Source organism: Ostrinia nubilalis, chromosome 21, assembly GCF_963855985.1.
Source record: "Ostrinia nubilalis chromosome 21, ilOstNubi1.1, whole genome shotgun sequence".
Classification (NCBI taxonomy): domain Eukaryota; kingdom Metazoa; phylum Arthropoda; class Insecta; order Lepidoptera; family Crambidae; genus Ostrinia; species Ostrinia nubilalis.
Genome location: NC_087108.1, coordinates 11,509,384 through 11,523,614, shown reverse-complemented (window position 1 = coordinate 11,523,614; position 14,231 = coordinate 11,509,384). Strand labels below are relative to the sequence as shown.

Below are 14,231 nucleotides of genomic sequence, written 5' to 3'. Positions count from 1 at the left end.
CGGGGTTTAGGGGTTAGAACAAGTCCAGAAGATGATAGATACTGCTAAAAGGAGCAGTGACAGGGTTTGAGACAAACAGGCCAAACTGGACGCCAAGACCACCAAGCACAAAGAGAAGGAAGGTTAGTGGGAGAGAGTGCTTAAGCGTGGGTTTTAGGGATCCAAGATCCATCCCGAATGAATTTCATTCGAGAAAAGTAGGCCAAGAGAGATGTCAAGACCACCAAGCTCAAAGATCTTCTCGAGTGTGGTGAGACTTTCTCTGTGGATAAATATGCGTGGGATTTAAGTTTTAAAGCGAGTCCAGAAAATGATGTACCTTCTAACAATCTCAGGGTTGGAGAGAAGCAGGTTAAGTGGACGCCAAGACCACTAAGCATAAAGAGAAGGCAGGTAGTGGGGTACAATGTATATGCGTGGGTTTTAGGGCTTAGAACATGTCCAGAAGCTGATGGACATTCTAAGAGTAATAAGGCTGGAGAGAAGCATGACAAGTGGGACGCCAACACCACCAAGCACAAAGAGAAGGAGAAATGAAAAGGATGGTAAGGGGGGAAGTACTTAAGCGTGGGTCTTAAAATGAGTCCAGAAGATGATGGACCTCCTAACAGCCGCAGGGCTGGAGGGCAAGCCGACCATCGACAAGTGCCGCGCGCTCAAACAGGCCAAGCAGGACAAGAAGGAGCAGGAGAAACAGGCCAAGCGCGACGCCAAGACCACCAAGCACAAAGAGAAGGAAGGTTAGTGGGGGAAACAGTACTTAAACGTGGGTTTAAGGGTTTAGAACAGGTTTAGAAGATGATGGAACTTCTAGCCAAGAGAAGGAAGGTTGATAGGGGGCAATAGAATTGAGTGGGTTTTTGGGATCTTCTATTCAATAAAAACAGGCCAAGAGAAATGTCAAGACCACCAAGCACAAAGAGAAGGAAGGTTAGTGGGAGGATAGTACTAAAGCGTGGGTTTTAGGGATCTTAGATTCGAGAAAAGTAGGCCAAGAGAGATGTCAAGACCACCAAGCTCAAAGATCTTCTCGAGTGTGGTGAGACTTTCTCTGTGGATAAATATGCTTGGGATTTAAGGTTTAAAGCGAGTCCAGAAGATGATGGACCTTCTAACAATCTCAGGGTTGGAGAGAAGTAGGTTAAGTGGACGTCAAAACCACCAAGCACAAAGAGAAGGAAGGTTAGTAGATAGCATATCGATTCGGACGGCTTTTAAAGGTCTTCAATTCAATATAAGCAGGCCAAGGTCGACAGAAAGAGCAGGAGAAACTGGCCAAGCTGGATGCCAAGACTACCAAGCATAAAGAGAAGGAAGGTTAGTGCGGGGACAAGAAGGAATATACGTGATATACGTGAGTTTTAGGGATCTTCTATTCAATAAAAGCAGGCCAAGAGAAATGTCAAGACTACCAAGCACAAGCGTGTATAGTACTTAAGCGTGGGGTACTTGAAAGTTCCATCATCGTTCTAAGCCCTAATTAGAACGATGTTGAACCTTCTAACCGGGCTGGAGAGAAATAGGCCAAGCGCGACGCCAAGACCACCAAGCACAAAGAGAAGGAAGGTTAGTGCGGGGACAGTACTTAAGCGTGGGGTACTTTAAGGTCCATCATCGTTCTAAGCCCTAATTAGAACGATGTTGAACCTTCTAACCGGGCTGGAGAGAAACAGGCCAAGCGCGACGCCAAGACCACCAAGCACAAAGAGAAGGAAGGTTAGTACTTGAAAGTGGGTTTTAGGGCTTAAAACGAACGCAAATAGACATACGTAGGTTTTATGGATCTTCATCTCAATAATAGCAGGCCAAGCGCGACGCCAAGACCACCAAGCACAAAGAGAAGGAAGGTTAGTGAGAGGAACAGTACTAAAGCCGTGCTTTAATTAAGGCTACTGACAACGCCATTCTTGTGGCAGAGTGAGGTTTGAGCTGACGCTGTGTAGGTTTGTTGTCGACACGACAAGCAGAAGTACTAAAGCGTGGGTTTTAGGGTTTAATAGAGCGAGTCCAGAAGATTATCGCCCGTATTCACAAACATTACTATGAGGTCTCACAGTGCGCGTGGACGCACAGGGTGACACATGAACCAATCACAGAGCTCTATTCAATGCTGTGCGTTCGATTTGCTGCGTCACTTAAGCAAGCATTGTTTGTGAATACGGGCGTATGACCTAATAATCGCGGGGCTGGATAGAAACAGTCCAAGTGGGAAGCTATGATTACCAAGCATAAAGAGAAGAAAGGTCTGTGGGGGGACAATGTATATGCGTGGGTTTTAGGGTTTAGTACACACTGAGCTGCTCATACGATTTTTGCAGATTGCATACATAGTTTTAGCGTAGGCCCTTAGTCGCCTATTTGACAGCTGTACAACTGGTTAATACTGTTTCTTTCGTCGGCCGTTTGGTGTAGTGGTTCAGGATGGACTACTATGCTAAGAGGTCCCGGGGTCGATTCCCAGCCGGGCAGAAATTGATTCTGTGATGGGTCTGGGTGTTAAGCTATGTATGTATTTAAACAGCATATAAGTAGTATATCCGTTAAGTTAGCACACATAACACAAGCATATAAGTTGCTAACTTTGGGGCTAGCTGGCGCTGTGTGAAATTGTTCAAAGATTTGGGGCACACTGAAAACCAGCGCCGTGGCCTTCGTCACCGTGGGCCACGGCATATGCTGAGTGGGGTCCCGTTGCAGTGGGCATCTTGTTGGTGAATGGGTGGCACTGCTCAGTTTACTCTTGTTTTTATTTTTTCTTCTTTTATTATTATGTGCCACTGTCATGTCTATGTAATTGCATGTATTTGTGTGATGTCCATTGTAATAAATGTGTCTTTCTTTCTTTCTAATGTAAAGTAAATAAATAAATAAATCTTTGGACAATTTCACACAGCGCCAGCTAGCCCCAAAGTAAGCAACTTAATGCTTGTGTTATGGGTGCTAGCTTAACGGATATACTACTTATATACTTTTTTTTTTAAATACATACATATTATACATAGTCACACCCAGACCCGTCATAGAAATTAAAATTCATCATTTCAATTTCTGCCCGGCCGGGAATCGAACCCAGGACCTCTCGGCATAGTAGACCGTTCTGAACCACTACACCAAACGGCCGACAAAAAGTGCCCCTTAATGGCTACCTTTATTATTATTATTTAGTGTCAAAATACTGGTTCAAAACTGGTTATTTTCGATTTGATTGATTGAACTAAATGTTTTTTCGTTCCGCAGCGGCCCTAGAAGGCGGCGAGAGCGCGGCATCGCGTCGCATGACTCGCGGCGCGACTGGCGTGAAGCCGCGCCAGCGCATCGTCATCTCCTCGGACGAGGAGGACGACACGCCCGCCGCGCGCCGCACGCTCTCCAAGCTGCGCTCCAGCGTCAACGACTCCGACTCCGACTAGGTATGTGGGATATAAGACTCTAAACTGCAGGCGACGGGCGTGAAGCCGCGCCAGCGCATCGTCATCTCCTCGGACGAGGAGGACGACACGCCCGCCGCGCGCCGCACGCTCTCCAAGCTGCGCTCCAGCGTCAACGACTCCGACTCCGACTAGGTATGTGGGATATAAGACTCTAAACTGCAGGCGACGGGCGTGAAGCCGCGCCAGCGCATCGTCATCTCCTCGGACGAGGAGGACGACACGCCCGCCGCGCGCCGCACGCTCTCCAAGCTGCGCTCCAGCGTCAACGACTCCGACTCCGACTAGGTATGTGGGATATGAGACTTTAAACTTCAGGCTGGACAAGACAATATTTGTCCGGACAGGCCGGACAAGACAATATTTGGCCGGACAAGCTCCTAAAAAGCCAAACATGTCCGGCTAAAGCCGGACGCCTGGCAACCCTAGGTGAGCGGGAGTTTGGTTTAACATGCCGTGAGTACATATGTAACTCATATAAAAAATATCGCGTTGAGACCCGTGTTTCTCTATTTTAGATATGTGGGATTTTAGGATCCATCGCAATAAGGATCACAATAATGTTGGACTAAGTTGGGTTTCAGCGCCATCTGTTGGATGATGAATGTGGTGGCGTGTCGATAGATGTCGCTACAGGTAATGTCGCGGCGGCGCGGCGTCACTCGACAAAAGAGAACCCAGCGAGCCTTCTGCGCTCCAGCGTCAACGACTCCGACTCCGACTAGGTATGTGGGATATGAGACTCTAAACTGCAGGCGACGGGCGTGAAGCCGCGCCAGCGCATCGTCATCTCCTCGGACGAGGAGGACGACACGCCCGCCGCGCGCCGCACGCTCTCCAAGCTGCGCTCCAGCGTCAACGACTCCGACTCCGACTAGGTGTGTGGGATATAAGACTCTAAACTGCAGGCGACGGGCGTGAAGCCGCGCCAGCGCATCGTCATCTCCTCGGACGAGGAGGACGACACGCCCGCCGCGCGCCGCACGCTCTCCAAGCTGCGCTCCAGCGTCAACGACTCCGACTCCGACTAGGTGTGTGGGATATAAGACTCTAAACTGCAGGCGACGGGCGTGAAGCCGCGCCAGCGCATCGTCATCTCCTCGGACGAGGAGGACGACACGCCCGCCGCGCGCCGCACGCTCTCCAAGCTGCGCTCCAGCGTCAACGACTCCGACTCCGACTAGGTATGTGGGATATGAGACTTTAAACTGCAGGCTGGACAAGACAATATTTGTCCGGACAGGCCGGACAAGACAATATTTCTCCGGACAGGCCGGACAAGACAATATTTGGCCGGACAAGCTCCTAAAAAGCCAAACATGTCCGGCTAAAGCCGGACGCCTGGCAACCCTAGGTGAGCGGGAGTTTGGTTTAATATGCCGTGAGTACATATGTAACTCATATAAAAAATGTCGCGTTGAGACCCGTGTTTCTCTATTTTAGATATGTGGGATTTTGGGATCCATCGCAATAAGGATCACAATAATGTTGGACTAAGTTAGGTTTCAGCGCCATCTGTTGGATGATGAATGTGGTGGCGTGTCGATAGATGTCGCTACAGGTAACGTCGCGGCGGCGCGGCGTCACTCGTCAAAAGAGAACCCAGCGAGCCTTCTGCGCTCCAGCGTCAACGATCCGACTCCGACTAGGTATGTGGGATATAAGACTCTAAACTGCAGGCGACGGGCGTGAAGCCGCGCCAGCGCATCGTCATCTCCTCGGACGAGGAGGACGACACGCCCGCCGCGCGCCGCACGCTCTCCAAGCTGCGCTCCAGCGTCAACGACTCCGACTCCGACTAGGTGTGTGGGATATAAGACTCTAAACTGCAGGCGACGGGCGTGAAGCCGCGCCAGCGCATCGTCATCTCCTCGGACGAGGAGGACGACACGCCCGCCGCGCGCCGCACGCTCTCCAAGCTGCGCTCCAGCGTCAACGACTCCGACTCCGACTAGGTGTGTGGGATATAAGACTCTAAACTGCAGGCGACGGGCGTGAAGCCGCGCCAGCGCATCGTCATCTCCTCGGACGAGGAGGACGACACGCCCGCCGCGCGCCGCACGCTCTCCAAGCTGCGCTCCAGCGTCAACGACTCCGACTCCGACTAGGTGTGTGGGATATAAGACTCTAAACTGCAGGCGACGGGCGTGAAGCCGCGCCAGCGCATCGTCATCTCCTCGGACGAGGAGGACGACACGCCCGCCGCGCGCCGCACGCTCTCCAAGCTGCGCTCCAGCGTCAACGACTCCGACTCCGACTAGGTGTGTGGGATATAAGACTCTAAACTGCAGGCGACGGGCGTGAAGCCGCGCCAGCGCATCGTCATCTCCTCGGACGAGGAGGACGACACGCCCGCCGCGCGCCGCACGCTCTCCAAGCTGCGCTCCAGCGTCAACGACTCCGACTCCGACTAGGTGTGTGGGATATAAGACTCTAAACTGCAGGCGACGGGCGTGAAGCCGCGCCAGCGCATCGTCATCTCCTCGGACGAGGAGGACGACACGCCCGCCGCGCGCCGCACGCTCTCCAAGCTGCGCTCCAGCGTCAACGACTCCGACTCCGACTAGGTATGTGGGATATAAGACTCTAAACTTCCCATAGCATAGCGAGGAAGACGGGCGGGAGTTTGCCCGCGCGCCGCACGCTCTCCAAGCTGCGCTCCAGCGTCAACGACTCCGACTCCGACTAGGTATGTCAAAGTCAAAGTCAAAATTTCTTTATTTGTTTAGACTAATAAATAGTTCTTACAAATTGTCATTTTGCTCTTAAGGAGCCTCTACATGTCTCGTGATCTTTTTACCCTACCAGCGCTTCGAGACCAACATTTGGCAAGTGCTGAGAAGCGCCGCAACAAACTCAGTCACCACTGTCTGCTGGTTAATATAAATATGTGGGATATAAGACTTTAAACTTCCCATGTCCCAGTGTCAACGACTCCGACTCCGACTAGGTATGTGGGAAGACTTTAAACTTCCCATTAGTTTCCATAGCATAGCGAGGAACCAAACCAAAGACGGTGGGCGCACGGCAATTTAGCAGCCGAAACGACATGCCGTGAGTATATGTACCTCATATAAAAAATGTCGCGTTGAGACCCGTGTTTCTCTATTTTAGATATATCCCACCACCACTCATGGTTCTTCCTGCCTCACGGCGTACGAACCGAATCTCGGGAGAGCGCGCGGGTACTTGCTCTGGGCTCTTTTCCCCGGGCGCTTTGCTTGACTCCCTACAAATTTCTCTGATCCATGTCCCTTCTCATAGTAATTTCTCCCCCTTCTGGGGCTTGACACCACAGATACGGTACTTCGCGTCGGGCTGCTATCGTTGATAAATGTCATCACTTCTTCTCATAACTTCGCCTGATTGTGTGCCAGGAGTGCGCGAACTCGCGCAGCGCGGTCCAGTCACTGCGACTACTCGTGAGGTCCTGGTGATAAACAGGTCCTTGCTCGGCTCTCCGTATCGCATCCAGCATCTTCTGTCGAGCTTCGTCATAGAGGTTACATTCCCAAAGTGCGTGATCGCGGCTCTCTTCGACTTCCTCGCCGCATGGGCATAGTGCAGACTCGCACGGCGTCATCCTGTGTAGGCTCCGACTAGGTATGTGGGATATAAGACTCTAAACTGCAGGCGACTGGCGTGAAGCCGCGCCAGCGCATCGTCATCTCCTCGGACGAGGAGGACGACACGCCCGCCGCGCGCCGCACGCTCTCCAAGCTGCGCTCCAGCGTCAACGACTCCGACTCCGACTAGGTATGTGGGATATAAAACTTTAATGCCCGTTTTCACCATCAATCCCTAATTTTTAAGTGACCGCTATGGTAACAAATAACAGGAATTTTGTTTACATAGGGGTCACTCAAACATTAGGGATTGATGGTGAAAACGGGCATAAACTTCCCATAGCATAGCGAGGAAGACGGGCGGGAGTTTGCCCGCGCGCCGCACGCTCTCCAAGCTGCGTTCCAGCGTCAACGAATCCGACTCCGACTAGGTATGTCAAAGTCAAAGTCAAAATTTCTTTATTTGTTTATACTAATAAATAGTTCTTACAAATCGTCATTTTGCTCTTAAGGAGCCTCTACATGTCTCATGATCTTTTTACCCTACCAGCGATTCGAGACCAACATTTGGCAAGTGCTGAGAAGCGCCGCAACAAACTCAGTCACCACTGTCTGCCGGTTAATATAAATATGTGGGATATAAGACTTCAAACTTCCCATAGCATAGCGAGGAAGACGGGCGGGAGTTTGCCCGCGCGCCGCACGCTCTCCAAGCTGCGCTCCAGCGTCAACGACTCCGACTCCGACTAGGTAACGTCACAAAATCATCATCATCATCATTTCAGCCATAGGACGTCCACTGCTGAACATAGGCCTCCCCCAATGATTTCCACAAAGGCCGATTATTAGCGGCCTGCATCCAGCGGCTTCCTGGTACCTTTATGAGGTTGTCGATCCACCTTGTGAGTGGACGTCCTAAGCGGTACGTAGCCTCCACTCCAGAACCTTGCTGCCCCATCGGCCGTCAGTTCTGAGTACTATGTGCCCTGCCCATGGCCACTTCAGCTTGCTAATCCGTCGGGCTATGACACAAAATAGATTCCCATAATTGATGCTTACTGGCCGTGGTGCATATCATTTCTTAAAACTCACTTAAACCTTTGTTTTGTCTCCCGTCATCCGCTTTGCACCGAAGGGAAATCGAACCTTAACTTGGAACTTAAGGCCTATTCAGACCTAACCGGTATTCGCTACCGTCTGCGGCAGAGAAAACCCAGTGGGTATGCGGTAATAATACTGTCCAGACCTAAGCGGTATTTGCTACCGTCTGCGGCAGAGAAAACGCTCTAGCCGCGGTACTTGATACTAAATACCTGAGCGAAACCCGCGCGGTATGTACCTCTACCCACAGCGGCAGCGAATATCGCTCAGGTTTGAATAGGCCTTAAGACTTGTCTAATCTAATCAAGTAGCACACTAGATTGGACTATTTCATCCATGCCTACTCTATCGTTTCACCAATAAATTATCAGTATTTCTTCCCGAATAACCCGTGTTTTCTCCTTCCAGGTGACCGGCCACAGCTAGCGAGGCGCGGGCCGCTCCCTAGAAAGTGCTTCGACGGGGCGGCGGTCCGGACACTAGTGGCGCTCTTTCCTACTAATATTAGGTTCGTGTCGAAATTTTAAAGTGATTGTGAACGGTAGTCTATGGTATAGTCTGGTCTGTGAGCACGTAGAATTTTGTCCAATGACCCCAAGCTACCCATCCTTATCGCTCGCGCGTAATTATATTGCTGTCGCGACTGTGCGACGGGCGCCCGCAGTGAGTGTGCGAGCGTGACAGTAACATAATTACACGCGAGCGATAAGGATGGGTAGCTTGGGGTCATTGGACAGAATTCTACATGCTCACAGACTGGGCTTTAGTAGGGAACAGATTATGTTGCCGGGAACAGATTTTGGAGATGGAGTAATTTATTTTATTATAATCCATAGACTTTTGTTTGTTGACGATATTATTGAGTTTCTGTTTAACGTTGACTTTGACGTTTATTTCTAGTTTTGTCTGTCAATACAGCTACATTGTTGTACGAATAATAAGGCAATAAACACATCACCCATCAAAGACTAATTTCAGAACGTAGTTTATTTATAAATCAAATACAGCTTACGTATTTATTTACGAAACGTCATTATTTTCATACAAAATGATATCAGTTGATTGGTGTAGTCTACCCTTATTACATTTCGTATGCACATATTTAATCAATAAGTGATTTTGAAAAAAACTGTTCCCGAGAACAGTTTTGAATCCGCAACTGTTCCCGAGTTTGTGTGAATGTATGAATCGTGCGGGCATGTTGCTTACGACAATAGTTCGTGTTTGAAAATTAATATAGCTATATTATAGGCGTCGACTCCGCCAGTATAGAAAGAAGTAGGGATAATTGAATGGCGTCGAAATGTACACAGTCCTCGGAATATTAGTCAGTATGTTTTAAAGATTTGCCTTCGGAAAACGGTACGTCTGTAGTCGTATGTTTTTATAAGTCGAATGTTTTACGAAGTTGCGAATTATACTTTAGTATACGCGCACTAACTTTTTACGCATTTGGATTCGAAAATGCGTATATTAGGGTAGCCAGGTAGAAACTTATCAAATTCGGGACAATTCTACTAGGACAACGGTGTCGGGTCGTGGTCATAGAAAAAATTCCTTGACGAGACGCAAAATTTCGAGACAATCCCGGATGTCCCGGCTATCTGGCAACCCTATACGTTATATGTTTTTGTAAACTTTAAGCGGTATTTTAATATCTTACGGACAAATAAAGCATTAATTAAAGGCCTTTATAAATTAAAGTACATGTCAAAGCGTGAACCCTAGATAGATGCCTGTAATGCAATAATACAATAGTATTTTAAAAGGAATACTGTAGGCGGAATGGTAGACTGAAAAAATAGACATCGTAAAGCGTCATAGATATTCATCAAAATGTTGGCTATGATTCATTTTTAAATTAGTCAACACTTGACTCTTCATTGCATCTATGTAGACGAACTTTTAGTTTGTGTGCGCGGATTTTTTTATTACTCGCAACAAAATTGGCATCTATAATATATTTGAAGGATGCAGTGATACTTTTACTGCCAAAAAAGTTATTGTTTTGCACTTTTTTGCAACTCGGTCTAAACGGTTTTGACTTATAAAAGTTTTAAGTGGAAGAAAGACAATTTCGTAGGGTTAAAGAGTTTAAAGGCGTGTTAGGTTTCGCTTAGATAGATGGTCTCTTAGGCAATAAATAGGGCACGGATTATGTTCGTAACGTCACAGAAATAATGGTATATTTTAGTGGAAAATCAACAGAAAATTGAAGTATTGATTGTTTAAATTGGTTCTTATTGAACGTGAAAATGATGAGTTAACAAAATCGTGTAAAGATGAGAATTGTCACTGTGAGACGTCTTCCAGTTATTGTCAAAATTAATTAGGGTATAAAAATGATGGAAAGGATCGATTGATGAAAATCCACATGGGCGTACTCAGTTTCTGGCCTAGGAGGGGGCAAGTCAAACCCCGCTACTGGCTTAGCAGGGGGCAAGTCATACCCCGCTTCTGGCCTAGGAGGGGGCAAGTCATACCCCGCTTCTGGCCTAGGAGGGGCAAGTCATACCCCGCTTCTGGCCTAGGATGGGGCAAGACATACCCCGCTTCTGGCCTAGGAGGGGGCAAGTCATACCCCGCTTCTGGCCTAGGAGGGGGCAAGTCATAACCCGCTTCTGGCCTAGGAGGGGGCAAGTCATAACCCGCTTCTGGCCTAGGAGGGGGCAAGTCATACCCCGCTTCTGGCCTAGGAGGGGGCAAGTCATAACCCGCTTCTGGCCTAGGAGGGGGCAAGTCATACCCCGCTTCTGGCCTAGGAGGGGGCAAGTCATACCCCGCTTCTGGGGGCAAGTCATAACCCGCTTCTGGCCTAGGAGGGGGCAAGTCATACCCAGTTTCTGGCGTAGGTGGAGGCAAGTCAGATAGATTGACTTAACTCCTTCAAAGTGACTTCCAGACTGACCCCCCCCCCCTGGATACGGCCTTGAAAATCCATTATTTCTGCTGACTTTATTGTCGTTCGGTGGACATTGCCTCTTTTTTGGTGTGAGAATGAATCGCGTCTACTATTTTGAGTAACAATGTTGGTCTAACAATAGGAAAATTAATATTTTTAATAAATGTATTGAAAACATAAATATTTAAAGAGTAAAATATATTCATTGATTTTTTTGGCAATGTTCACGTACGGTTTTTATCTTTGGTTGGAGACTTCGTATCTAAATGTAATGTATGATAACCGTCAAGAAAAACAATGCAGACACATATTGTTTTATACTTCATCGGTATGAAGACCTTTTTAGGGCATTTTGTATACAAATATAACTTGCCTTACCACCTTTTTCGGACATCGGCTGGTGATTAGAAGTGGTTGAAGAAATGTCACATTTTTCAATACTTTATTGATAAGTAATGAGGGTTTTCGCGAATGAAAAATCCGCCAGATGGCAATACGTAGACGCGAGGTCCAAATGCTGCATGATTGGTTATTTTTGACATGATATTGACAGATAAGTATGTCAAAATCCACCAATCACGCAGCAGTCAGATCCCACATCCACATCCCGCCATCTAGCGGATCTTTCATTCGCGAAGTTGCCGGACTAAATGAGACGAATAATTCATTATTTCCAGTAATAACAAATACAGTCAAGAACAAAAAACTGGTTGCCTTATATTGAGCTATTTCTTGACGTTTTCGTATTGTACATTTCGTACGAAGTCCAAAGAATATTGCCCCAAATGTGTGTAGAAAAATCTATTATATAGATATGCCACTTCGATCATTAGATGACATTAGACAAACTGTTGAGAAAGAGGTGGATATAGTTGATTTTACACTGTTGATTTCTCTGTTAATGTATATTCCGAATAATCGTTCATGTATATACCCTATTTTAAAGGGGATAATGACAGAGACAACGCTCTACGAACCAGACGCCTTTACCACTAGTTGTCTCTTTTTTAGGTGTAGCTAGTGTAGTGTATACAAACGTGGCGTATCTATACATAGATAGCGTTAATGTAGGACTATAACCCCTCGCCTACTTGTAAGTAGTCATAGTGAGAAGCTTACGGCACTCAATATTGTTCATTTGTGCCTATAAATACATAATAATGAGGAACTAATCTATGTGTGCGACAAGACATTCTGTTCTTTTGATAGCCGAATAAGTTGTATTTTGAATGGAGTAAAATTTTATACTAAATTTATTAAAATAGTATATTATCAATAAATTGGTAACACCAATACGGTAAGCTAGGTAACTTAGGCGTTGTATATAATGAGAATTAACACATATTATGTATGTCTTGTGTCCTATTTTATTTTTGTACAGAAGTGGAGTTATCATTTTGAGTTGGGCCTTGTATATACGCGAATAGAGACCGATTTCGAAACGAAAGTAAAAGGTGAACGTTTTATCATAAGTACATGCTTATTTTGCGTTATATTATTTAGACGTGTTTAATTTTTAATATTAAAACGGATTTAAAGCAGGATATTACGTTTTAAGATAAAAAGAAATATAGATTTATTAATAGAGATGAATCTCAGCTTTCAGAGAGTTGCGTTATAATATTATTTATGTAAGGTTTCCTTAATGAAATTTAAATCATGCACAAATTAGGAAATAATAAAATGCTGCGTTGTTTCGCGAAAAATAGGATTTGAATTGGTTATTTATTTTGTGCAAGGCAGCTAACAGAAAAGTAGTCAAAATATCACATTTACACAGTTTTAACTAAAGTCCGATCGCCGAGCAGATAGAATTTCGTACAATGACCCCAAACTACCCATGCTTCACGGGCGGCCGCGGTGAGGGTGCGAGCGCGACAGCAATAAGGATGGGTAGCCTGGGGTCATTGTACGAAATTATAATCTGCTCGGCGACTGGACTTTACAAGATTTATTTCTTTACACATTTTCTAATAACTACTTCTAACTACAGATTATGTCATAATATCGAGTAGCGAGTAGTGGGGGTGTAATTCGATATTTCTCTGTAGATATAACCAAGTAGTTGACATTGCAATACATATTAGTTTAAATGAATACGAGTTTCTCATTCTGTAAGTTGATTGATCTCACTCAGAAAATAACTTAGCAAATTAAAGGCAGAAATACACCGAATCAATACGTCACGTAATACGTCACGCAAGTGTATAGTGTCTTATTTTTTTAACTAGCTTCTGCCCGTGACTTCGCCTTTGTGGATGTCATTTATTTTGAGTTCACTAAAAGGTCGTTATTTCTTCCTTTTAAAAAACCCATCTATCTTTTTTCAGAAATATAACAGAATAATAGACTCTCGCATTAAAAATGTTATGTGCTTGGATAACCATGATATGTGGTAATAATATTACATTAAACTTATTGTATCGTGGTGTATGTCAATGCTACGCGTACGGATTCGGTGTATTTTGGCGTTTACTCGACACAAAACACATGAATAAGCGCTGCACGTTTGACACTTTGGTTGACATGCTTGTCATTAAGTGTCAACTGTTGTCAAATGTCAGTTATTTGAAGACTCATAATAATAATAAGGCTAATTATTAGCCTTATTAAATAATAATAAATGTTACAGTTTTAGATAACGAATGGGAAACTTAGGCCTTCTAGGCGAAATATTTCGGTTTTATTCGACCCTACTGTCTCTCTCACTCATTGTTGAATGCTAGTGTAGGTGAGAGAGATAGATATAGCCGATATTCTGTTGAATAGACTCGCTGGCAATAAGATAGGTGTAGTTTATTTTCGGTGCATTTTCCGTTATTATACATTTTACGTAAAAAGCGGAATTACGACATTGTACGAAGCTTACAGTTGTATGTGCGTCAAACGATATTTTTATGTAGCGTGAAAATAGACTAAAATCACAATAATATCATTTTAATACGAAAATTGTACATATTAGATCTAAAAGTTAGCTTTAAGTTTTATTATTATTTTAAGATGTAATAGATATTTGTATTTGTAAGATATGTTTAGATGTGTTTGTTTTACCATACATTGATAATTTTCGACCATTTGCTCAGACGCACGGGCTTTAAGGCTGACCGATGATTGTTTTATCACATGAAAGAAAAACGATTTGCGACATAATTCTTTGAGATATTGCAAAAACTGTTTCACGCGAAATTCAGCGGGCGGCTTTAGATGTGCTGTGTCTTAAATTTGGTCGAATTA

General features: G+C 45.7%; 1 protein-coding gene across 1 annotated transcript; it reads left to right on the top strand.

Annotated features, from left to right (window-relative positions):
* Positions 1-584: 584 nt before the first annotated feature.
* On the top strand, positions 585-3,410 carry LOC135082492 (uncharacterized). Its single transcript, XM_063977288.1, has 2 exons — positions 585-740; positions 3,238-3,410. The coding sequence occupies exons 1-2, from the start codon at positions 593-595 to the stop codon at positions 3,408-3,410; spliced, it is 321 nt and encodes a 106-aa protein (XP_063833358.1). The 5' UTR covers positions 585-592.
* The last annotated feature ends 10,821 nt before the right edge of the window (positions 3,411-14,231 follow it).